The 25,559-nt window shown below is 52.0% G+C and overlaps 1 protein-coding gene and 1 long non-coding RNA gene across 8 annotated transcripts; one reads left to right on the forward strand and one right to left on the reverse strand.

Moving 5' to 3' along the window:
* Positions 1-3,621: 3,621 nt before the first annotated feature.
* Positions 3,622-24,238, reverse strand: LOC132536537 (uncharacterized). Of its 3 annotated transcripts, XR_009548078.1 has the most exons (3): positions 24,036-24,238; positions 17,688-17,774; positions 3,622-6,062 (listed from the first exon to the last, which is right to left on the reverse strand). It is a non-coding gene; the product is annotated as an uncharacterized LOC132536537 (long non-coding RNA). The 3 variants fall into 3 exon arrangements; XR_009548077.1 differs by lacking the exon at positions 24,036-24,238 and having other exon boundaries at positions 17,688-18,014; XR_009548076.1 differs by lacking the exons at positions 17,688-17,774; positions 24,036-24,238 and adding an exon at positions 6,637-7,427.
* Positions 5,914-25,553, forward strand: LOC132536536 (ubiquitin carboxyl-terminal hydrolase 2-like). 5 transcript variants are annotated; one of them, XM_060184541.1, is made up of 4 exons: positions 5,914-6,051; positions 14,264-15,087; positions 15,331-15,516; positions 24,348-25,553. In XM_060184541.1, the coding sequence occupies exons 2-4, from the start codon at positions 14,305-14,307 to the stop codon at positions 24,393-24,395; spliced, it is 1,017 nt and encodes a 338-aa protein (XP_060040524.1). In that variant the 5' UTR covers positions 5,914-6,051; positions 14,264-14,304; the 3' UTR covers positions 24,396-25,553. The 5 variants fall into 5 exon arrangements, with proteins under 5 accessions (XP_060040524.1, XP_060040520.1, XP_060040523.1 ...); XM_060184537.1 differs by lacking the exon at positions 24,348-25,553 and having other exon boundaries at positions 15,331-16,391; XM_060184540.1 differs by lacking the exon at positions 24,348-25,553 and having other exon boundaries at positions 5,927-6,047; positions 15,331-16,392.
* Positions 25,554-25,559: the final 6 nt, after the last annotated feature.

Raw genomic sequence — 25,559 nt, forward strand, 5'->3', positions numbered from 1 at the left:
GCCTGCTTTTGGATGCCCTGAATCTTGACACAGCCAAGACACTGGTCTCTTCTGTCAAGGAGCCTTCTGAGACAGCTCTACCCTCAGACAGTGTGATTCAGCCTATTGGAGCCTGTGTCCTCTAATGATGGCAGCCATCACCACAGCTCTGGGCTCAGACTTCCGGACTTTACAGCTCTCCAATCCCTGCCCTCTAGACTTGAGCTGTCCAATATAGCAGCCATTAGAAACAGGTGGCGATTCACATATAAACTGGAAGGAGCTTTGTTGAAACAAATGAAAATTTCTTCTTGATAACAGTAGTCACATTCCCACTGCTCAGTGTGGCTGACACACTGGGTAGAGGAGAAATCACTTCATCCTCATAGAAAGTCCTATGGAGCAAAGCTAGACCTGATTGTGGATAGGAAGCATGGCTCTTTAAAAAGCTGCTCCTATGAAAAATCATCTAGCAGAGGCTGAACTCTCTAAGGAAAGGCAGAACAAGGGGGACTCTTATAGCAACACCACTCAAAAGGCAGCTCCAGGAATACTCTAAGCAAGTAACCCTTCAGAGCCCAGAGCAGCATGTCTTGAGACTCAAAGAGGGGAAGGTTCTGCCTCACCCTGGTCTAATGCCTACTTACCCACTAGTATTCATGTCCTGCCTCAGCCCAACTGATAGTAAGAGGCCTACTTCCCTCAGAGGAACCACTATTCACAGGTATGTGTATGCCTCCAGCCCTAACATGGCATTCATATATTCACGACACATGATAATTCAGTACATTCAGAAGGGTCCACGTTAGATGGTCAATGGGTGGGGAGGGCACATCAATTGGCCTAGAGAAATCCAGGGCCCACTCAGTTCTTCTTACTTCTCTCTCAGATGATACAAAGTTCTCATCTCTGGTTCCTTTAGTCTTATTCCTCAGTTTTGGTAAGCACCATAGGGCGATAGCCAAGAACATTCACAGAGTGCTCACTCAAAACTCACAGCAGGTAGAGTACTAGACTTGCACACCTAAGGCCCCAGGGGTCCCAGGTTCTATCCTCAGCAACACCATAAGCCAGACCATAAGTTCTGATCATTCTTGCTCCCTCACAAAAATATATAAGTAAATCTTTAAATAAACAAATGAAATTCAGAGCAAAGAAATCCCTTTCTCTTCAGTGCCTTCTAAAATGCAAGAAGGGGAGGAAGCAATTCCCATCCTACCCAACTGAACTCCTCTCAGGTCAATGGTGGATGTTTGCTTACCTTTAACAAACTTAGACCCTTGGCAGTGAGTTTCCCAAAACAAAGAATCAGACAGCCCCAAGGTGAATTTTAGTTTCTTCCTTTTTTATTATATTTATTTATTTAGTTAGTTAGTTAGCTATTGGATAGAAATATCCAAAAATTGAGGGGAAGGGGAAAATAGGGAGAAAGACACAGAGACAACTGCAGCACTGCTTTACCACCTGTGAAGCTTCCCCCCTGCAGGTAGGGACTGGGGCTTGAACCTAGGTCCTTGTGCATTATAACATGTGCACTCAACTAGGTCTGCCACCACCAGCCCCTAGTCTCTTCCTTTCTAAAAACTAAAAACTTCTTATGACTTTTCTTTTAATTTATTAAGGAAAGAGCATCATGCCAGCATATGTAGTGCTAGGAATCAAATTCAAGACCTTCCACATGCAAGTCCAGCACTCTGCCATTGGCCAACCTCCCTGATTGCTATTTCAAGTAGTATTTTTTCTAGTCCTCTTTACCAAGGCAGCAAAAATAATGGAATCCAACCTCATGTTGCCCCCTTTTATTGAAGCCCTCCTTCCCCAAAGCTGGCTTGAAGACTTAGGATGAGATCAGTGAGGGCAGCAGCAACCAGAAATCCTAAAGCCAAGATTGTGATAGGTATTTGGAAAATGAGCTTGACATGAGAGTCTCTGGCTCTGTATCATCTACATCTGAACAAACTTGAGTAACGTTCTCTTGGTAAAACAGTAGGAAAATCCTTAAAACATGAAACTACCCAGAGATATTGAATGGGAATTACAATCTACACAATATAGCTGATTTCAGAACTGCAAAAGATGGCTGACTGATATTTTATTTGGTGTACTCAGTTCAGTGTTTGAATTTTTTTTCATCACTGGGGTTTCACTAACCCAGGATGACTTTTTTTTTCGGAGAGAGACAAACACAAAGAGGTGGGGGGAGGAGAGACAGAGAAAGAGATAATTTGAAAGAGACCACAGCACCAAGGTTTCCTCCAAAACTGTAGGGGCCAGGCTCAAACCAACAGCAAGCAAAGCAGTGCACTATCCTAGTGAGCAAAATTTTTATGGCCCTAGTGTTTGACTGTAATGAAGATAAAATATTTGTCAGTTACTTCACAGTTGACTCAATCTTCCTCATATTATTTTTCATCCAAGGCCTTCAACTTCAAATTTTCCTACTGTTTTAGCAACTTGACCTTTATGGTTGGGGAGAAAATACTGACGAACCAGAAAAAATATAGGAATTAAACTCTGAGCTAAGACAAAAGTAGTGGGTGTGGGATGGGAGATTTAAAAAGAATAAAAGAAAATAAGTGATAGGGTCCCTACTAGATATAAGTAGTATGATGATCTGGGGGAAATGTGGAAACAAGCCTTGTGACAACAAAAATCCTGTAAACCAACCTCAATACAGTGATACTGGAGTTGGGGGGGGGGAAGAAATATAATGAGATGATCTTTTTAAATTTTATGTTTGCTGCTTCCCTTCCCCTCCACCCCATTAAAAGTTTGTGCTTCATTAAAAGGATATGACTACAAAAACAAAGAGTCAGAGGAAAAATAGAAGCTACTTCTAGCTTTGGAATTCCAATGATTTAAGACCTCAATCAAGTAGATAGTACTCATACAAGATGTAGAGAAAAGATCTTGGGTAAAGCCATCTCCCTCTGGAAGCACCAGAACAGACAGAGAAAGCAATAATAAAGCACAAATATCAGTGGCTTCTGTCCTTAGAACTTACCCTCCTAATAGTTTTTCAAGATCTGGCAGCAGTGGGTGCCCACCCTGCTGGGTAGAGACTCAGCAAAGAAAAAGGGCCCCAGGAAAAGGAGATGACTCCAGAATGTGGTCAGCTTCAGAGGCAGCTGGGATCTTATACAATGTCACACTGTCACCAATCAAATCCAGAAGTAGCAGAAAATCCAAGTGTCCAGCAGTGGCCTAGAAGTAGCAGAGAAATCCCTGACCTAATGAAGTCATGGAAGCAGAAATCAGGCAGTAAATAACTCAGTGAGCATTTGGGGAGTTATTTCATAATTTCATAACAAGGTACCCTCCCAAAATTTAGGCAATCATTAAATAATGAAGAGGCAGTTCCATCAACACACTGAAACTAAGGGTACAAGACGCTAAGTGATAGTGATTAGAAGGAAAAGTCACAGACGATGAATGTGATAGGAAGATTAAGTGGAGACACTTTCAATTTATGATTTCTAACGTCACGTGGATCCTTGGTTGCAACCTGACAGCCCCACTGTGTGGAGCACACATGTAAAGAGAACAGAAGTAGAAGACCACATAGGATATCACTGCAATCATATGGGGGAAGATGGTGGCTGCATAGGTTAGTATAGTAACATGACAAATGACAAAAAGTAGTTGTGTTCTGCATGTATTTTGAATGTAGAGCCAAGGTGGGGGATTCTGTTGATTTAGTTAAAGTAAGAATGAGAGCTAGAGGGATTTTTTATCCTCTAGGGTTATCATTGGGGTTCGGTGCCTGCACTATGAATCCACTGCCTCTGGAGGTCATTTTTTCCATTTTGTTGCCCTTGTTACTGTCACTGTTGTTATTGCTGTTGTTGCCGAATAGGACAGAGAGAAATTGAGAGGAAGGGAAGACAGAAAGGGAGAAAGACAGACACCTGCAGACCTGCTTCACTACTTATAAAGCAACCCCCGCTGCAGGTGGGGAGCCAGGGGATTGAACAGGGATCCGTATACTTGGTCCTTGCACTTTGCCATGTGTGCTTAACCCACTGCATTACCGGCCAGCCCCCAAGAAGGATGTTTTAAACATTAACATTATATAAGGTGATGTTGAGGAGGGTTTCATTTGGGGAGCAGGGTTTGAGGGCAGAAAGAGGTCAGGAACTTAATTGAATACAACTTCAGTTTGAGATGTCTATTTAAGAAAGTGGTTGGATGGACATGTTTGGAAAGGCTAGGCTAGAGATACAAAAAACTAAATTCTCCTCACTGGGTATTATTTAGTCACAAGATTAGAAGAGACCACCAAGTGAAATGATATGAAAATCCCCCTTGTCCCCACCTGAAGGGGGAAAGTTTCACAAGTGGTGAAGCAGGGCTGTTTCTCTCCCTATCTACCCTTCCCCTCTCAATTTCTCTTCCTCTAATAATAAATACTATTTTTAAAGTGCTGTTGTCTCTTTTAAAAAAGAGAAAAATAAGAAAAGCAGCATCACAGAAGTGGGTAAAGCACTGGACTTACAAGGATGAGATCATGAATTAGCTTGCCAGCATTGTATATGCTTGAGCAATACTCGGGTGCCTCTCTCTTTCTGTCTCTCTGTCTCTGTCTGTCTCTCCTAATAAATTTTTAAAAGATATGTGGGGGCAGAAAAATAGCTCACTTGGATAGTGCACTGCTTTACCATGTGTGCCAGCCAGGGTCAAGCCTGGCTTCTCCCATACTGAAAGAAGTTTGAGGGCTGCAGTTTCTCTCTACCTCTACCTCTCTGTCAAGAAAGAGAGGAAAGAGAAAGGGAGGCAGGGAGGGGTGAGGATCAAATCCTAGAGATCTCCAACATTGAGTGGGTTTAGATATGAATAGGAACCATCAAAGAGACAGAGAAAAGACCAGTGAAATCAAAGTCCAGGAGGTGTTGGGAGAAGCTGAGAGAATGTTGGGGACACAGTGCTTTAGGGTGGAGGAGGACTTAAAATGCTGATGGGACAGAAGATACCTATCACCAGACTTTTTAAAAATTGCATTCAGTGGGTTCTGATATTGGGGCAGCTTGGAATGTTCCTAATGATGACCACAGAATGTAAGGTTGGATCTACAGGGATGCAGAGGTCACATAGGCTCCCAAGCTGAATATGGGCCCCAGATCAAATCAAATAGATGGGGTTTACACTCAACAATATTTACACACCTTTCCCACATTTGGGAGCTACTCTCTTCCCAGATCCAGCTTTCTGGTCCTTTTTCCAGCCATGACATCATCTCCCCAGACAATAACTAGGATACACCCGCACATCAGATTTCAGGCTTAGGGAAAAAAAAAAAACTAGTATAGCCACAGGCCCTTTGGAATATAACTGAAATGCCTACTAGCTATCTACAGAACAGAGACCCTCCCCAACTCTTCATCTGCACTACTCCAGCCTTTAGATTCATGATTAGTCAACAATTTGGCTTTGTATGTTAACTCTTTTCAGCCACCAGGTTCCAGATGCTAGCATGATGCCAACCAGACTTCCCAGGTCAGATGACCCCACCAATGTGCCCTGGAGCTCCCCTTCCCCAGAACCCTGCCCCACTAGGGAAAGAGAGAGGCAGGCTGGGACAGCTGGGAGTATGGATCGACCTCGTCAACCCCTATGTTCAGCAGGGAAACAATTACAGAAGCCAGACCTTCCACCTTCAGTCGCCGGCTGGGGACAAGTGCCAGCCCACATCCTTTCCAGCTCCACTCCCTATCCAAACGTGCTTTTCTTCCACGTGGCTCTGTTTATACCCGTCACCCGGGAGACCATAGCCGGGCGGGGCTCCGATTGCGTCACAAAGGGAACAAGCCAATAGGCGCGGTGCGTCTCAGTGACGCGAGACGCGGGGTGTGGCTTTTCTGGCCCCAGCGCGATGAGGCAGCTGTCCGCTGGGTGGCGCCGATTTCCCGGGGAGGTCCTTTCCGGGCCCCCGGCGGAGGTGGGAGAGAGGCGGGCAGGAGCCGAGGCCAGAGAGGCCAGCTGCTGCTCACCGCGCCGCGCCAGTGCCAGCTGGGACTCACCAGCAGCTCCATGCTTGTGCCCGGCTCGACTCGTCCATCCTCGGAGAAGAGGCAGGTATGTGCCACCTGTCGGAGATGGAAGGGGTGAAGGGTGCAGAGGTCAGCGCCGTTTGAGGCTCGGAAAGTAGGGTGTCAGCGACCCGGGGCAAAATGGGCACTGGAAATGTAGGGCGAGCGCCAGCTGCGCGGAGGAGCTCCAGCTGCGGCTGCCAGTTATGTGTGTATGGGGGGTGGGAGGCTCCCGGCTGACAGCCCCGGTGCCAGGAAGAGCCATCTGTGTGCTGATCGGTGTTCTGAGGAAAAGTGGCTCCGATGGGTTGGCTCGCGCCCTACCTGGCCTGAAAGTAACACTCCCCCCACCCTCCCACTGACAAGCCCTCCCATGTATGCGTGCAGGTCTCCTTCTCCCTCCCCTGAGCCCTCACCCACCACCACCACCAGGGGGGCTGTCTCTGCTGTTTGCCAGAAGGCAAGGGGGAGGGCTGGAGTTAAGTGGAAAGGAAGATATTCTGCCAATCCCAAATCAGAAAGAGGCATCTTTGAAATTCTCACCAGCCCCAAACCTGAAGCCTGCACCCGCCCGGATGCTCCCCAAGCAAGTAAATTTACACCTAAAGGCCCAGGGAAGCCCCCTGCCCACCTGATCTAGCTGTCTCCTGAGAGCCCCACTCCTGGTCTGGATGTTTTTAGAATGAGGCTAGTGGGAGATAGTAGTGATGCTGCCCGGGTCCTGCAAGGCAGACCCCCTAAAAAGTGGAGGGGACAAAAGGAGAGGAGAGGAGAGCTGGCTGGGCTGGGCTGGGCTGGGCTGGGGCACCCGCACTCCTTTGATGCTGTCTGCATGCCGAAGTGGAGTTGGAATGAGGACTGGAATGAGGGCCAGGGACAAAGGCGTCCTCTGAAGAACATGACAGGACCCGAGCTGAGTCAGTGGCCTCAGCTGAGAGAGGGTGGAGGCCTCATCGCAGGTCCTCCCAGTCCTCAGGGGAAAGCCTGGAGAAATAGGAGACAGACTGTCAGCAGATGGGAGCACCCACACTGAGAGGTTAAGAATCCTGTTCCTTCTGTGACCCTGTCCGGCCCAGCTTGATGGCCCTGGGATCTTGAACACAGCGTCAGCAACAGGTAGAGTGGAGCCACTCCAGAGTGGACAGGCTTTCTCTGGGTAGCCTAGGGTAGGCTGCACTTGATCTGTTTTTCTAGGCAAAGGAGCACAAATGGGAGTAGGGCAAGTCTAGTTCACCTTTGCCAGTTATGGCAAGTAGACCAGCTCAGAATCCCTTGGGCTGTTATCCATGTTAAGAAGGCCCGGGAGTCAGGTGGTAGCACAGCGGGTTTAAAGCATGTGGCGCGAAGCGCAAGGATCCCAGTTTGAGCCCCAAGGCTCCCCACCTGTAGGGGAGTCACTTCACAAGCGGTGAAGCAGGTCTGCAGGTGTCTGTCTTTCTCTCCCCCTCTCTGTCTTCCCCTCCTCTCTCCATTTCTCTGTCCTATCTAACAACGACAACATCAATAACAGCAACAATTACAACTACTACAACAATAAAAAGGGCAACAAAAAGGAAAAATAAATAAGTAAATATTTAAAAAAAAAAAAAAAAGAAGAAGAAGAAGGCCCTTAAGGCCTCAGGCCAGGAGCCCCTTTTCTTCCTAGAAGAGTTGACTTGGTAGAGGCTACTACATATGCCACTACTAATTATAACAGCAAGAGACAGTATACAATAGTATACAATAGTACCTAATGGTTATGTGCCAGGAACTTTACAAATAGTGCTGTGGTCAATCCTTACAATGCTAATAAAATAGTATGGCTATTATTTTTTGTTTTACTCCCAGATTACAGAGTAAGTAACTAAGGTTGGGACAGTTATTTATACTGGACAAGTGATCTGCTCAGTGTTTCAGAGTCAGTAAGTAGAGGAAAATAGCTCATGGAGTAGGTAGGTAGGGCATTGTACTGGCCCAGGTTTGAGCCCTGGAGCCAAATGGGGATACCATGGCACCAGGGGAAGTTCTAGTGTTGTGGTGTCTCTCCCTCCTTTTCTATGTGAAGTAAAAGTAACTGAAAAGTTGGCCTAGGAATAGTGAAATCATTCATGAGTGAAGTCCTAGATCCAAAAGTAAAGGGAAAAAAAGGAAATGAACTAGAACACAAGCCTGGCTCTGAAGTCCACTGTAAGAGTGCAAACTAAAATCCTGAGTGCTGGTCATTCTACCTCTAACTGCCCTTGTGAGCAGTTTTCCAGGCAGCTGCTGCTTCTAGGTCTGCCCATCTCAGGGGCAGGGCGGTCAGACTAGCACTGAGGCTTCTTCCTCTTCTCTAAATCTGTGACTGGCACCTCCTCCAGATTTTTGGAATCCCACTTCATCCTTTTACTCTCTTTCCAGCTATTCTCTCTGCAGTCCCCCTTCAATTCTACTTCAGAATGCCCCTTTAATGAGTCCCCAAAAGATCTCACCTGGCACAGGCCCATAGGGACAGCCCTTCCAGGAACTGCCTGCCACAGTCACTGCCCCTTTAAATCTCCCCGGGTTTGGAATGCAAGCAAGTGGAGCTAACCATCTCTGTGAGGTCAGATAAGATACTATATATATCAGAGCGTAACCTGAGCTCCGGATTACCCAGCCCCAAGTCACTCCAGCCTCCTCTGGGCTCTCCACCGTGCTCCCTGCCCTGCTGGGGAAGAAGCCCCCGGGTCCCATCCAGTGTCCCCGGACACAGGTCAGTAGCTGTCCCCTCAGAATTTAAGCCTCACAGGGCAGCTGTCCGGAGGCCATGGACTGTCTGGGGGAACATGCGAGAAGACCATCCCCAGGGCCTGGTGGGTGCTGTGAGCAATGCCCAAGACTTGGAGGCCAGAACGCAGAAAGATGGACTCCTCAAGACAGGAGAGGGAGGGAGGGAGGGACACTAGGTGCCTGTACAGAGGTGGCTGGAAAAGAGTACTTAAGGACCCCAATACTGCCCAGGAGTTCATTCTTTTGTCTTTTTGTCTTTTTTTTTTTTTTTTGGAAGATTAGAGATGCCCTGGATCCCCAGCCTCCCAACTCCAAATCAAGAGCTGCTCTGTAGAGATACTGCCTGGGCCCACCCACTAGTTCTCTGCCAGCCAGGATTCTAATCTCTACTCTCTTTCTCTTACCTCTTTATCCCTCTCTTTCAGTCTTGGGAAACTCCTGAGAGCAAGATAGACAGAGATGGGTCCAAAATTCCCTGATGGCCCCTGCCAAGCTATAAAAGATCACTGGGCACTAACTGAGTGGGGTCATGGGGTGCCAGCCCAAGGGACAGAGCTGCCAGTGGCAGGCTGTGGGTGGGGGAGCAAGACTGAGGGTCCAGGATAGTAAGCACTATCCTGTGCTGGGCCCACCTTCTCCCCTTCCTAGTGCCCCTTAACCTGGACATTGATGCTTGTGCCCAACAGTGCCCAAGCAGCTAGGAATGAGGGTGGTTAAGTGTAGAGACAGGGGGACAGGGCCCTGTCTGAGCCCAGCACTGTCTCAAGGTCAGCACTTCAGCAGGTCCTCATTCCAATGTGGTTAGCGAGTGGCTTTGGGAAGCTCTGAGCTCACCACTGTGGAGGTTCCCAAGCACCTGGCACACCTGGCTGGGACTCCCTCACTTACCTGTCCTGGCCACCTGGGCAGGAAGGAGGGGACCAAGCCATGTTGGGGCACACCTGGGATACCCAGCCAGGGGCTTTCTCTCCCAGCAGTGGCAAGACCCTGAAGCTGGCTGCCTTAGTTCCAAAGAGCAGAGCAGATCCTCATAGAGAGGGGCTGTGGAGGCTGCTGGGATGTGGGGCATCTCCTAGTCCCTACCCTGGGGGCCAGGAGTGCCTGGGATTCCTGGGGAGCAAGTCCCTTCTCTGGCTAGGCAGGTTAGGGAACCCTTCACATGAGCAACAGGAAATGACAATTGCTGACACAAGGTGATAGGTTTACCCTCCTAGCCTGGGCACCTTGGAGAGTAGGCCTGGCGGGAGCCATACTGGAGAATGGACCAATACCTGGGCCCAGTGGGGTGAGATGCTGATGCTGGGGGGCATGCAGGAGCTTGGCACAGCAGATGAAATGGAGGCTCCTGGACCTTCTTGGCCCATCGGTATTGCGCTGGGGCTCAGGTTACACCAGGCTTGGCTTTCACTTGCCTGCAGTGGAAACTCAGAGGGGCCGCTTCTCTGGAAGTGTGCAGACACCATTCTGCTGCCTGGACAATGAGCACTTGAATCCCCCCCATCCCACACCACAGGTCTCGCCCATGCCAGCTCAGGTGACTAGTGTGGATTTGAACACTGCTTCCACTCACTCTGGCTTCCTCATCTGCAAGTGGTCGTGTTAACAGCACTGCTGCCGAGGGCAACCAGGGGAGTTAAATGAAGACGTCATGTTCCTGAAGTCTTCGTGCAGTTTCAAGCTTTAGTAATTTCAGAAATGTGAATGTTAAGTGCTCCATTTGAAAGTTTCATTATTTACACTTCTTGTCAATTTATTTTTTTGAATTCTGAACAAACATTTTTGTGCTAATTTTTATTTAGTATGAGTAATGAAACTGTCCAATGGTATTCATAAGTTTGAGGTATTTAGACTTCCAGAAGAATTAAAGCTTCAGACAGAACCCAGGGATAGCTCGCCCGGTAGAGCAGTGTTAAGCCTGGAACACTCTCTGTTAGAGATCAGGCACCACATGGGATCACCATTAATGGCACTGAGAAGCTCCATGAATGGTGGAGTAGTGCTGTGGTATCTTTCCTGTCTTTTTGCCTCTCCTTCTCTTTCCTCTCACCCTGTCTCTAAAACAAGAGAATGGAACGGCTGACTGGGGTAGATCTTAGCAGTGTATCCTCTCAGCTGCATGCAAAGCCCTACCAGTGATTTAAAAAAAAAAAAAAAAAGCGTTATGCTGTGGAGAGCACTGAGACCAGCAGGAACTGTGCAGTGCTCTCAGAAGAGGCCAGGCCAGGAGAGAGGGTGCCTGAGGGTGTCTGGTCCAGAGGAGTCAGTACTGCCGGGCAGGTGACAGCCTCCTGCTTCACAGGGCCTTTCAGGCAGCTGAACACAGGATTCAGAGGAATGTGACTAAGCCTCCCAAGGGGGCCCTTGAGTAAAGTGAGGGACACCAGCAGGGCAGAGTTGGGCAGCTCTGTGCTTGTGGCACAGAGGAGAGTGGGGCAGATGGGCTGGCCAAGATGGGGAGCAGCTGGGGAGGCCCCGCCAGGAGCCACATGCCTGTACTTGCCAGCTCCAGGGAAACCGAACAGAGCCAGGGAGCTAGGCCCCACACTGGGCTGGGAGGGGGGATGCTAGCCAATCAGCTGGCCTCCCCTTGCCCCATGAAAGGCCCTTTCAGTTCAGGCTGTTCCTGTGGCAACAGGGAGACTCGTGGCCATGTGAGTGAACGTCCAGTCCCTGTCTTGCGCAGCAAGTTTATATGGAGGGGCCAGCCCTGCTGTCCAGCTGGAGAGCCACTGCTAGAGACAGCTGTGCCAGGGAACACCAGCAGGCACCACCCCAAGCTGTGTGCTCACCTGGAAGGTGCGGGGACTTTGGCTGGGGGAGGGGGAAGGAGAGAGCCTCAGCCCCAATAGGGACCCCATCCCCAACCACGGGCACTGTCAGTCAGCTATCACTGCTGGGAAGCAGCTTCCAGGGGACTGTTAGGGACTGCAGCCCCCCTCCCTCACTGCATGGAGGGGTGGTCTGCCAGCTGCTAGACTGGGCAGGGAGCAGGATTAGGAAGTCTCCTGGGATTGGGGAAGGAGGGGAGTCAAGGTGTAGCTCCGCCTCCAGGTCCCCACCCTTCCCAGGGCTGCTTGTGGGCCAACCAAAGGCAGTGTCTGTTGTGCCTCATGTGGTCCCAGTACTTCTGCGTCATTGGCAGGGCTATCAGAGGTCACAAGCTTGGGACACAGCCTGCAAAATGCCAATGCCCTGGGAGCCCTCGTGAGGTAAAGAGGGAGAGTCCGCGGAGAAGCCATGAGCTCATGCATGGACGGGGGTGGGTTGGCGGGGGTGCATATCTGATTGGCTGGGCATGTCCCAGAGCCAGGCTCCTGAGACTTGGAGTCTCTTAGACTTTGCATTATTGATAGAGTTCTCCAGTGTGAGAACCATCCCCCGCTCCACGCTGCCTGCCTGTCTGTCTGTCTCTCTCTGGTCTCTCTCAATCTCCACTCTCTTCTTTCTCTACGTCCCCCACAAACTAAGCAGACGGGAGGGAAGCTTGTCATTTCTCCCAAATCCTGCAGTACCTTTTCCTAGAAAGGGGTAAAAGTTGCGCTGGAGGTGAAGGCACAGTGGGCAAATGAGTACAGATGAGGGCAGGGGCTGCCAGGCCCAGGGTGGGCAGGTGGATAGGAAATATGGGCCAGGTCTTTCCAATGCCAGTCTGGACTGAAACTTGCTGGAGGTCTGTGGAGGGTCTAGAGGTTCTTTTCTGGAGTTCACATGGAAGAGGCTGCCTGTTCCCATCCCTCCCCAAACCCAAGCCTTGCATGGAACAAGTTTCTGCTACTCACTACTAAGCCCTCACCACTTGGGCTTTGGTACCAGACCCTCTCTGCCCAACTGGGCTGGGTTGCTGGCCTCAGGCATGTTGTAGGCTGTCCAGGTCAGTATCTGCTAGATTCTTCCCACTACCTATTCATCTGCTTGCCTCACTAGGGGGTGTGGGTAGAAAGGAGAAGCCTGGCGCCCAGGGCTGAGGTCAGAGGCCAGCCAGGCCAAGAGACGACCAGCCCTGACATTATTATAGGCCTCCCAAGGGAGGAGCTGGACTGCTTGGCAGGGGCTGGAGAGAAGATAATCACCACTGTCACTGTGGAGAGCTTCCACATGTTATTATCACAACTATTCCTTGAAACCACCCCATGAGGTAGGGGCCATAATGATGATGATTATATGCATTTGACAGGTGAAGAAATTGGGGCTCAGAGAAGTTAAATGGCTAGTGGAAAATCACCCAGCTAGTCACAAGGCGAGTCAGAACCAGCCCCTGCGCACCCTACTCTGAGAGCCCTGGATGGCTCTACCTCCCACCCCCGCCTTGGCCAAGTCCTCCAGAACCCCTGGTGATCCTCAAGGAAAAGAGCCTTGCCCCCCACACTCCCCCCCCCCATCTAAGGCACAAATGCCCTCCAGCTCCACTGCATACCAAGCCTGCTTGTTCAGAGTGATGGTGGGACTCTGGGAGTCCCTAAGTGAGCCTAAATTTGATGAGGAAGAGGGGATCAGGGTAAGTGGAAAAAGCACTGAGCTAGATATCTCAAAGGCTCCATTTCTGTACAGTGGGGAAACAGTTTTGCTGCTTATGTGTCCCTGGGAAAATCAGAATCCCTTCTCCCACCTGCAGGCCATCGAATGGATGGCATCTGAGGTCCCTCAAAACTCCCTGATTCAAAGACTCTGTGTTCCTATGAGAGACCCACCTCAGTTACAACAAAGGGTTCAGCAGGGCAAGGATTTGGCTGTTCTGGGAGTGTATCAACAATGTAGGATTTCAGCCTCTAGAGGGCCCCTTTGCACAAGTCATTATCACCACTGGTGGTTTAGGGTGGAGGTCACAGGGCCTTGACTCCACTTAGAGCAGAAGGCTTAGTCTAGTAGAGAAGGTGGCTGCCGCAGGGAAGGACTCTGGAGTGGAGTTCAGAGTCTGAGTTCAAGCCTCCCAGCCACATTCTCACTGCTGCCTACATCAGCCCACTATCTCATAACGTCCTCACTCCCCTGCCCAATCTAACTAAATGACCCTCCGGTCTTTGCAGCTCAGACCGTGCATGGGTTCTTAAGTCAGAAAGGAGGGGAGATAGATCTTAGATCTTGGAACATCTGACATTCCCAATTGAGAGGGTGAAGGCAGTGGCATCCCCCAACTTGGGAGTTTCTGCAGAAGTGGGAGAGAAGAAACAGGTGGGATTTGAGTTGGAATGCCTAATGTGTGACTGGAGCGGGGGTGAGGGGTAGGACAACTACAGAGGTGGTCCCAGAACAACTAGGATGAGCTGAGAACAGTGTCCTGATGGTCTACCTTTCTTGTGATCTCATGAGGTAGAAATGAATGGGAGAATGCACACTCAGGTGCAAGCTGTGCAGTGTGTCTGTCTATATGCACAGGTGTGTTTCTCAGTGGCGGGCTGGCCTGTTGTGGAAGGGGATGGTGCAGTCCCTGGCTATTATCTAAGGTCCTAGCAAGCCGGGAGTAGAAGGCAAGAGCAATGGGAGCCTGGAACCAGTGGGGCCCTCTGACAATTGCTTTCCTTGTCTTGTAGCCCATGAGGCTCCCAGTCCCCACTGAGTGCTGTCCTGAAGGATGTCCCAGCTCTCCTCAACCCTGAAGCGCTATACAGACTCAACCCGCTACACAGATGCCCCCTACGCCAAATCAGGCTACGGTACCTACACTCCCTCTTCCTATGGGGCCAACCTGGCCGCCTCCTTCCTGGAGAAGGAGAAGCTCGGTTTCAAGCCGGCCCCCCCAGCCAGCTTCCTCACCCGTCCCCGCACCTATGGACCCTCCTCCATCCTGGACTATGACCGGGGCCGCCCCCTGCTGAGAACTGACATCACTGGGGGTGGTAGGCGGGCAGAGAGCCAGACTCGATGCACAGAGCGGCCTTTGGGCAGCGGACTCAGCGGGGGCAGTGGATTCCCTTACGGAGTGGCCAGCAGCTCCCCCAGCTACCTGTCCGGGAATGTCCGTGACCAGGTGGTGAGCCTGACCCAGAAGAAGTCCAGCAGTCAATCAGACCTGGCCCGGGATTTCTCCAGCCTCCGGACTTCAGATTGCTACCGGATAGACCCTGGGAACCTGGGCCGCAGCCCCATGCTGGCCCGTACACGCAAGGAGCTGTGTGCCCTGCAGGGCTTCTACCAGGCAGCTGCAGCTAGCCGCTCCGACTACCTGACCGACTACCTGGAGAACTATGGTCGCAGGGGCAGCACCCCACAGGTGCTCAGCCAGGCCCCTCCCTCACGAGTCCCTGAAGTCCTCAGCCCCACCTACCGACCGAGTGGCCGATACACTCTGTGGGATAAAGGCAAGAGTCAGGGCCCCGGGCCCAGCCGTTCGAGCTCCCCAGGGCGAGATACCATGGTGAGTTTGCCCTCCGGGGACTGGGTAATGGGCTGGAGAGGCAGCAGCCATGGACAGAGAAGTCTGAGGCGGAGGAGGGAAGAACTCCCAACTCGCCTGATGATGGAAGGCAGTGGTTTTCTTCTCAAAGCTTATGGCAGCTGTTCCTGTGGCAGGTGTGGAGACAAGTCAGGGGAGTTACCTCAGCACAGCTGGTGCCCTTGTAGTTTGGAGCATGGCTAAGGGTTTTTCCACTCTCCCTAGGGACCCCACTTCAGGACCTGTGCCCTCGACGTCTGCCCAGCAGTGCTCCCGGAAATGCCCAGCTATCCCCTCACACACTACAGTTCTTACCCCCTCCTCTTCCACACACCATGCCAGTGCTCCCTGCAGGCCCTGCCCCGCCCTGGACTAGCTGCTGAGACCCCCAGACCACCAGTGTTCCCTGTGGTAAGAGGGGCCTCCTTGTTCTGGCTGCATCCCTCCTTCTGTGAAGGCTTTTATATCTGACTTGACCCTGGGCCTGAGACAGCAGGGGAGGAGGAGTCAGCATCTCCTCTGCTTGGCTCTGGTTGGTTCAGGTCCAGGTGTCTGGAGAATAGTACTTATCTTTGAAGATAATGGTGGATATTTTTTTTATCAGGGAATTTAGACAATTAAATACCTTCAGATTTGAGCCCTGGCTGAGCTGGAATAAAGGAAGAGGCTCTGCTGGAGACTGAGCAAGGGCTGGTGTAAATTCCTGAACAGATGTCCCTTGGGGCACATTCTGTCTTTTCTGTAGTTGTCAGTATATCCACTAGGTGGCAAGTGTGTAGAGGGAGGGAAAGAACTCTTAGCTCCAGATCATTCACCAAGTGCCTAGCACAGCACAGAGCTCAGCTGACCTGCTGACTACATGGATGGATGGACAAGTAGACAGACTGATGAGCCAATAGGTGAGTAGAGAATTGATAGGTGTATGGACATATGGGTGAATGGATGGATAGGTGAATGGACAGACAGACAGACAAGCAAGCATATGGGCAGAATTGAGTGTCATTTCTCCTTCAATACCTTGTATACCTCCCCCTGCTCAAAAAACACATGCCTTTTGGGAACGTTAAGTCTATGTGGTCCGGGAGGTGGTGTAGGACATAAAGCATTGGACTCTCTCAAGCATGAGGTCCTGAGTTCAATCCTTGACGGCACGTGTACCAGAGTAGTGTTTGGCTCTTTCTCTCTCTCCTATATTTCCCATCAATAAAAAAAAAAATTGTGTCACAGCAAGAAGTGCTGTTTAGGGGCTTGTCCAGACAGATGGAGCAGGGAACAGGGCTTTAGTTCACAGAACTCAAAGCTTGTCATGACTAAAGGTCTTTTATATATTTTTGTCCTTTTGTTGCTCTTGTTGTTTTTTGTTGTTGTAGTTGTTGTTATTGCTGTCGTCGTTGTTGGATAGGACAGAGAGAAATGGAGAGAGATGGGGAGGATAGAGAGAGGGAAAGATAGACACCTGCAGACCTGCTTCACCACCTGTGAAGCGACCCCCCTGCAGGTAGGGAGCCAGGGGCTCGAACTGGGATCCTTCAGCCAGTCTTTGCGCTTCGCGTGCTTAACCCACTGCACTACCACCCGGCTCCCATGACTTACTAAAGGTCTTGAGAGGACAACTTTGATGATATTTAGAGTCCTGACCTTGCATAAAGCCCCATGGGAGATACACAAGATGATGCCTCCCAAACAGCTCAGAGTCCGACAGGCAGGCTGGCTACACTGGAGGGCTAGTGTAGACAAGGAGTAGGAGGGGGCAGAACTGGCCTGGAAGAGAGCAGCTTGTTGTCTAGGGTTGGAATAAGCATCATGCGTAGGTTGGAACAAGATCCGCCTGGGTCTGTCTGGTGGTGTTAGGAGTAATCAGAAGAGAACTCTCAGTGAAGGGACTTGGGTCCTAAAGGTCATCTAGGGACTCCCCATTTGGTTCAGAAGGGTGCTTGGTGGCACAGTATTCCTCACAGTGGAGTCTGCAGACTGCCTGCATCAGAATCACTGGCAGGACTTAGCAATTCTAACCCCCTGCTCCCTCTAGTCAAACTTTCTAAGGACTGTGCCCAGGAATCTGCCCTTTGCACAAGCTCTTCAGGTAACCCTGAAGAATGCTGAGACTTGAAAACTTCCCCACAGGTTAAACAGAAGACCCCATCCACCCGTCATGAGAGAGCAGGGTCTTCTCCTGTACTGGTGGGCCAAACTCCACTTGGCCTCCATCTCCTTCCCACTGAAGGCATATCACAAACATCCCCAGAGTAGAAGCCCCCCACCACCAGGACCAGGGGGAAGGGAGTTCTGAAAGAAGATCTCAGAGTGTGAGAGGCTTCCCCATGGTACTCTCAACTACCCTCACATCCCTTCCTACCCAGAAACAACTCACATCATGCTTAAGTAGCCAGTTCCTCCCTACAAGTGAACTAGCATTTCACTGAGTTCACACTCCAGAAGAGAAGTGCCCATAACAGATCAGTCTGTCATCCTCCCCTCCTGGAGCTGACAGCATCTCTCTGCAGTGAGAGCTGCCCTGCTCAAGGGCTGGGGCCATTTCTTCCTACTGAGGTTTCCTGCAGCTCTTCACCTGGGGATCTTACCTTCTTGGTCATTTCTTTCATGGTGCTCAGTTTACTTAACAGCATGACCTCAGAGTAGTAGTTCCTTAACTTCAGACCCTGTGTCCTCTGCAAAAAGAGAGTGATCACAGATTATCCTGAGGAATCAGAGCTTGTGGAGCACAGTGCCTGACACAATAGTAGGTACTCAATAAATGTCAGTCTTCCTTGAGCCCTTCCAGTGCTTTGTGTATGAGCCACAGTGAGGCGTAATCCCTGCTCTTGGTGGCACAGTTACAATTAACTTGGAAGAGATAAGTTCTTTATTATTATTATTATTTTAAAGGTTTTTTAAATTGACTTTATTTTTAAGAGAGATAGAGAGAGACACACACAGAGAGAGAGAAACACCAGCGCACTGCTCAGCTATGGCTTATGGTGGTGTGGGGGATTGAACCTGGGACTTCGGAGCCTCAGGCATGAGCGTCTGTTTGCATATTTTAAAGTATTTTATTTATTTTTGAGTGAGATGAAGAGAGATAAAGACACAGAAACACCAGAGCGGTACAGGGATTGAATCTGGGACTTCAGAGCCTCAGGCATGAGAATCTCTTTGCATAACCATTATGCTATCTACCCCCGCCCAGGGACAGAAGTTCTTGAACTGATATAGGAGGTGGCCTGTTGTGTGGTACCTTTGGGTGTCTTTCTATATTATGTCATAGGTGATGTGAAAGGGAGAGGTCACCTGAGGCTGGGATGGGCTGCTGTGACCGCTGGAAGGAACAGTTTGCCTCTTGAACCCAGAACACTTCCAGCCATAAAAGGGGAGGCTCAGCCCTACTATGCCCTGCCCTCTTCACAGGGATGTCATGGGACTCAGAGCAAATCATGATGTAAGGGGATCTTAGCCTGGTAAGGTATGGGGGAAAAGAAAGCACTGGGGAAAACAGAGAGGCGAGAAAAGGAGCATGAAGGCAGGGAAGGGCTGAAGATAGTGGGGAGGGGACTATCCTTCAGGAGCGGAGATGAGCAAGTGCAGCCGAAGGCAGGGGCCAGTGAGCTGCTTTCTTGGTGTCCCCTGGGGCATCCTGGGTGCTCTCAGGTGAGCTGACTTGGACCACAGACACCATTCCTCAAGGGAGATCACAAGGAGGGTAGATTTCTAGTCAGAATCATTCCCCTCGTTAAGAGCGATAGCCCACATGAACTTGGCATATCACAGACTCAGCTGAGATGAGTAAAGCACTGGTGGGAGGTATGGGGAAAATGTGAATTGTGAATACCCCCATCCTTGCATAAGTGCCAGTGGGGGGCAGGGAGGGGCTGCAGCTCAGCTAGAACAATGACTGCCCAAGGTGCCACCTTCTATTTAAAATGTAGACAGACTGGAGATGAGAGACAGGATGATTGAGAGCTGGGAAGAGAAAGGGAAAAAAATAAATAAAACTCCTACTACCTCTCCTAGAGATGGCAGCCCAGGTTGTTGGTTGGCCCTTCAGAAAGCCAGGAGCCCAAATGCCCCAAGCTAGGCACGTCCCCACTCAGCCCCGCCTCTGCTGTTCCCTGGGTCTGTGGAAGGACAAGCTGTTCCCACTGAGCCCTGCCAGGCTGAGCTTTAACCCTACAATCCATCCTAATCCTCCTCCGCTCCACCCCCTCCAGCTGCTCCCTCCCCAGCACTGGCAGTCTGCCTACCAGCCTCAGCCCTACCTCTGCCGGCCCTGCCCAGGCTACCTTCCCTCTCCCCAACAAGAGCCAGGATTGGCCCAGGGCCTTCCAGAACGTAGTCACCAGGCTGGGCACCTGCCACTCAGCTGCAGCCAAGGACTGAAGCTCAGGCCTCCCCCCCCCCCTGCCCCAGCCATCCATCTCTTCCATGCCTTTGCCCCCTGCTCTGCAGCCTGTTTGTAGGAGCAGACAGTCTGGGACCCTAAAGCACCTAAGTCCTGTTTGCCACTGGGGCTGCTGACTCATCACTCAAAGCCCCAGGTTCCAGCTGTTCAGTGACAGGGAGATTATATAAATATAGGCCACGTGATCTTTTTTTCTCTTGGGTGGGACTTTGAACTGTCTGACTGCTGCCCCTCAGTGAGCAGGGGTTACTCCAAAGAAAACAATTGAAGGATGGTAGGGGCTTCCTGCAAGTCCTGGGTAAGAAATGTGACCTATTCTATCTGTCCCTTGCTGGCTATTTACCCAACTTTGCTCAGTTGCATCCCTGCTGTCTGTATGTCCAGCCACCCTGAGGAGGCTGGTCTTGTAATGGATTTGAAACTATTAATAGCCCAGGGGGCTACTCAGAGACTTACAGTCACAGGGGCCCCATGACAAGCCCCAGTACTAGCAGCTGAGAAGAGTGCTGTTGGTTTGTGCTTTGTGGCTCAGATCAGCAAGACACCCAGGTTTCCATCTCTTAAAAGTCCAACTGTGGGCAGAAACCTGGTTGGGTTGGGTTGGGTTGGTGGCTTGAGTGCTGTTGGTGGCTGTTTCTCAATCATTGCCCAGTCCCCTGCTCCCTCCCTCCACCGCTGCTCCAGGATGTCTCCCTGGGTTAACCTGGTGCTGGGTTGGGGCTCAGAAATATAGAAGTTAATCCAAGCCTAGCGAAATGTTCCCTGCCCCTGGGGGAGCCATTCCACGGGCCGGTGGCAAGTGCTAAAGTGAACATTATGTTCAGAGCCTGGCTTGGCACACGTGGCCCCCTGCACCCTCTCACCCCAATGCATATGCAAAAGTGGCACCCTGGACAGAGGTGTGAGCAAGAGGCAAGTGTGTGGGCCTCTGGAATCCAGCCGGTTCAGACCAGCCTGCCCTGGGGCTAAAAGGAGTGCATGCTTTCATCCTCTTGGGACCTGAGCAAGTAGTGCTGGGAACAGAGCTTCCTACAGACTGTGAGACAGTCCCACCCTTGACATGGTCTGCCAGTCAGGCCATAAGTCTGTCACAGACCTAAGCAGTATCTGTAAATTGAGGACCAAGATGCTCACTGAGATCTGAGGAAGCAGGGTACTCAGTATCTTCCCCCCTCCCCCCCACACACTGAACGAACCCTCATTTTTGGTTAGTGCTACTCCATCCATGCCAGGAAGGACTTGAGGTAAAGGAAACTATTTATACCACACGAGAAATGGGCTCAGAGGAACACCAGGCTCAAGCCACAAAACTAGGCCTGTTCAGATCAACTCAGGGCATGTGAGACACTGACAGAACCAGACCTGAATCCTTTGCCCACCCCACTTCAAAGGCTGGCCCTGAGTAAGGGTCTCTGGGGACTGGGCTCCTGAGGAAGCCACAGCTGTTTGTTCGTGTGTCCCACAGCCATCAGACCTGCTTGACAAGGCCAGCACTGTGCATAATCTCCCCCTCACCCTAGACTGCTCAAAGAGCTCTCAGGCAGGAGCTTCCCCACTGGGGCCTCCCAGGTACCCAGCAATGCTCCTGACCTCCCCTATCCCAAGAAAGCAGGAGAGAATGCTGGCAGAACGAGGCCACTGGGCCATGCACACTGATTCCACATGCAAAAACCACCTTTACCTTCTGGGCCTCACAGGCTTCCAGAAGGCCTGCCCATTCTGTTTATTAAGCACCCACTAAGAGAACCCATAAACCATGCCTCGAGGAGCTTTCAGTGTGCTGGTTCAGTCAGCACAAACTGCACACCATTGAGACCATTTACAAGTGTCTTAGAGACTTTTATAAAACAGAGATAAATATATTAAGATAAACTAATTCAGTGTAAACTGAAAGCTAATAGGCTGAGAATATGCAGTGATGGTGTTTCGATGGGTAAAGTTCATCAGAGAAGGTTTTGTAGAAAATGTGAGTTTTGAGAGCAAGTAATTGGCAGGGAATGGGAACAGCATTGCAGAATTTTCTAGTTGTTGTGAAAGGCTTGGGCTTTGCTGTAAGACAGGTCTGGGTTCCAAGGCCCACACTGTGCTAGTCACTGGGATGCTAGCGACTTGCTTTGTGGTCCTGCCAAGTCACTTACCATTCACCTCTCAGGGCTTAAGGCTTACCCTGTAGAAAATAGAATAGTCACTATGTCATTGTGTTCTTATGAAAGTTAACTGAGATAGTGTATTTAAAGCACTTTGGCTGTTCCTGGCACTTAATTAGGACCCAGTCAGTGGCTGGTTTTGTTTTCTGTTTTGTTTGTGGTGCCAGGGATTGGTCTCCATGGCCTCATACATGTGAAGTATATGCTTTACCACTAAGCAACATCCCCTGGCCCCCTGTGCTTTTGAAGTGAGAGAAAGTAAGTTCCGAAGCAGAGAAATGAAAGCTAGTTGGTAGGCAGAAGGGGTCAGAGAAGAGTGACAGTGATGACAACAGACAAAGCCTAGGGACAAACAGACTCACAGACAGGGTCACCTGCAACTTCTGGACAGGATGTTAGAGCCAGGTGCTCTAGGTGTTTCCAGGACAGAAGAGTGACATGATCAGACACAAAAGCATGGCTGACGACAGAATTGGCTGGAAAGGGAGTGGCTAGAAAGAAGGAAGCCTGAAGAGAAAGAGTTGCTGCAATTTGTTCAGGCTCCAGGTTTTGTCACTGGGTGAGGACAGTGACACCCTTCCAACACAGGCGCCATCACTGTCACCAGGCCCCCACAGTTCCCACCCCCTCTGCTCACCGCTGCTACTGGCACCAAAAAAGATGAGGAGTAAACCATCTGGACTCCCCCCACCCCAGCATAAAACTGCTGTCCGTGGGTGGCCAAGGGTACAGCCACCCGTGTGTCCCGGGCACATGCCCATGTGGCTGTGGTCGTGTGTGCAGTACGTGTGCATTCAGAGCTGGGCACGCCAGCAGGAACAGAAGGAGGCCACAGATGAGTAACAGCACACACTGCTGCCTCTCGAGTATTTTTAAATGCTAAAAATACTGGCTAAAAATAGCCTGCAGGCTCCAAACAAGATACTTTCTCTAGGCAGATTCTGTGTGGGTCCCTGATAGGTGAGCGGGGTTGGAGCCTCAGAAATGAGGCTCAGGGACCTCTGGCCTGCCAGCACTAGGGGTTTAGGGTCTGAGCAGGGCACCCCGACCCTTAGCACCTGAGCCCCTAGTCCCCCACCACTGTTACTTCCTCTCCACCTCCCCAAAGCTAATGGAAAGAGGTGAGATTCTGCCAGAGCTGGAGCTAGTAAAACAGAGGTCATAAAATGGTCCTTCTCAGGGGCAGGGCAGGACAGTGACCTGTGGCACCTTATGAAAGCAAAGCACTCTCTGGCTAATGCTCGGCCCGGCTCCTTCGCCTCGCCCACTGTGGCCATGCGGGGCCTCCGAGCCGGCCTGAATGCTGGTCAGAAATGAGTGTGTGTGCACTTTTCCCTGAAGAGAGAGAGAACCGTGTCTTCCGCGGGGGCTCTCAAAATGGCTGCAGAAGCCCCCGGAGTGAGGGAGGACCTGTTTGCTGCCGGGAGGGGAAGCTCACCCGGCTGACACCTGGTCCTGGGGACGCGCGTCCTCTCCAAGCTCCCTTCCTGCCCTCCCTGAGGCTGAGGGCCCAGGTAGGCCTGAGCTGGCCTGAGGTGGCCCGGCCGGGAGAGCCTGCCAGGACCGGGTCTCGGGGGCGCGGAGGTCCGGGCTGGGGGTGGGCCCGCACGAGGCGGGGGGCGGGGCTACGGCCTCGCTCGGATCCGCGTGCCACTGGCGGCGGGGGCGTGTCCTGTGAGGGGCGTGGTCTCGCCGTGACCCCGCCCCGACGCTGACGTCGCAGAACCTGCGGCGCCGGAGGGGCAGCCAGTCCGCCGGAGCCTGAGAGCCGGTGCCGGGCGGTTGGCGACGCGCGCCGGGGAGGTTGAGGCTGAGCTGCGCGCGATCTGCCGGGCGGAGCGGTTACTGCCGAGCGCCGCGGACTGTGGCCTGTGGCAGCCTCGCCGGCCTGGGCGTCCCCGGGCCGCGGCACCGCGCGGTGCTCCCCCGCGCCCCTTGGGTCGACGTTAGGCGAGGGGCTGAGCCCGCCGCCCGCCCCCAGCATGCGCACCTCCTACACCGTGACCCTGCCCGAGGAGCCCCCCGCTGCCCCCTTCCCCACCCTCGCCAAGGAGCTGCGGCCGCGCTCGCCGCTCTCCCCTTCCCTGCTGCTCTCTACCTTCGTGGGGCTCCTGCTCAACAAAGCCAAGGTATGCGGGGCCCTCTCCCGGGACCGCCCCCCCCCCGCCCAGGGCTGGGGGTTCCGTGGCCTCCCGGGGACGCCCCCCTCACCCGCCGCGACCGACAGCGCGCGGGGGGGCCCGGGTTCTTCCCAGCCCCCCCCAGCCCAAGCCCCCCCCGCAGGGGATGCCCCCTCCCCAGGTGATCTCACGCTTACTCGCGGCCCCCTCCCCTGCTGAGCTCCCACCCGCTTTACCTCCCCCCCCCAGCCCCCTACCCCCTCTCACCCCGTGACCCCGCCACCTGGTGGCACTGGGGCTCTCTGGTTCCGGGCACCTATCAGGACAGGTGCAGGAAAACGTAACCTTGACTGGCTGTGTCGCACGGGAGGGGCCGGGCAACTGGCCTCTGCTGGGGTGACTCCTCCAAGGGGCCGGCAGCACCTGCTCAAGACAGGCGGCTGGGACGGGGGCCACCTCCCCTCACCGGCCCCAAAGGGCTCCCGCCCTAAAGGGTTGGTGACAGGGGTCCTGTGACCCCGTGAAGGGCTACAGGACTTGCAGACAGGTGAAAGAGGGCATCTTCCCTCTTTTTTGCAGCCCTCCCCGGCGCAGCATACCAAGCACCGGCTCCCTCCAACGAAGTAGCCATTCCGGAGTGATGCTGGGGCTACAGGCCGGGCAGTGCCCCCTTGGGGAAGGGAGAAGGGGCCCGAGCCTGACAGATCTTATGTAACAGGCACCAGCTCCCGTGTTGGCAGTGCGTGCACTGCCCGATGCCAGGGCCACACCAGGCTCCTTGGCTGCAGCCAGGACTCATGGCTGACCCTCATGGCACAGGTGAAGTAAGCAAGGAAGCCCTCGACGGGGGTCTTGAGTGTGAAGACACAAACCCCCATCAGCCCCTTTCCCCCTAAACCCCCAGGGTCTTGTCCAAATGAACTCATGAGCGAGTGCACTCTTCACAAAGGGCTGTCTGTCCTGCCCGGGAAGGTGAATGTTGGGTGGCTTCGACTGTAGAGGTGGCATCCACACTTTAGCTCCTTTGCTTGCTGCTAACTCAAGATTGGGCTTGCTGGTGGCTGATGTTAAGGAAGTTCTTGGTCCACACTCCCTGCACTTTGCTCCCGAGTTCCAGTACACCAGCTGGACTCATTTTCTTCTCTTCTGGTGAGAGGCTGGCTGTGCGGGTCTCCCGACTCCCTCCAGTCAAAGCCTCTCCCTGTCTACCTGGAGGTAGGATTGTTTTCCCCATAAGAAAGGTCACCCCTGGGACATTTTGTTCCTCTCTAGAATGGAAAGTGCTGACTTTCTCCCTGGAGCTCCCGATTTCCTATTCATGGCAGCAGAGTCTCTGCCTGGGCAGAGAACAGCCTTGCTCTCCCCTCCACTGACACCCCCTAATAGTTACCCAGCAGCCTCAGCACTGAGCATTTAAAGTTTGGCAAGTGGTTTTGAGCTCAGGAAATTGTAGACAAGGGAAGGACCCCCCCCCAAAAAAAAAATCACTAGGGTCCTAGTGATGCCTTAAAGAAGTTTGCCTCTACCCGATCCAGCAGACCTTTGGAGAAGTTAAAGCCCCAGGAACAGTGACTATGGACATGTGCTTCTTGAGTCATCACCACCACGGGGAGCTCAGCACCCCCAGCAAGTGGCCAGCATCTCAGCTGAGGGGCCACTCTAGTGGACAGTGCCATATCACCAGTAAAAGCTTTGCTTCTGCAGCCTGTTTAGACTGCACAGTGGGGTAGGATGTATAAAGCAGTGCACAAAATAGGTGTTTGAGTGGATACAGTGGGCTAGAGGGGGATT

Source organism: Erinaceus europaeus, unplaced genomic scaffold, assembly GCF_950295315.1.
Source record: "Erinaceus europaeus unplaced genomic scaffold, mEriEur2.1 scaffold_709, whole genome shotgun sequence".
Lineage (NCBI taxonomy): Eukaryota > Metazoa > Chordata > Mammalia > Eulipotyphla > Erinaceidae > Erinaceus > Erinaceus europaeus.

Excerpts from the sequence above, each read along its gene's own strand:
- LOC132536536 (XM_060184537.1), top strand. The coding sequence starts at position 14,305 with ATGTCCCAGCTCTCCTCAACCCTGAAGCGCTATACAGACTCAACCCGC. Across the intron at positions 15,088-15,330 it reads CCCCAGGGCGAGATACCATG|GGACCCCACTTCAGGACCTG; the intron begins GTGAGTTTGCCC and ends CACTCTCCCTAG.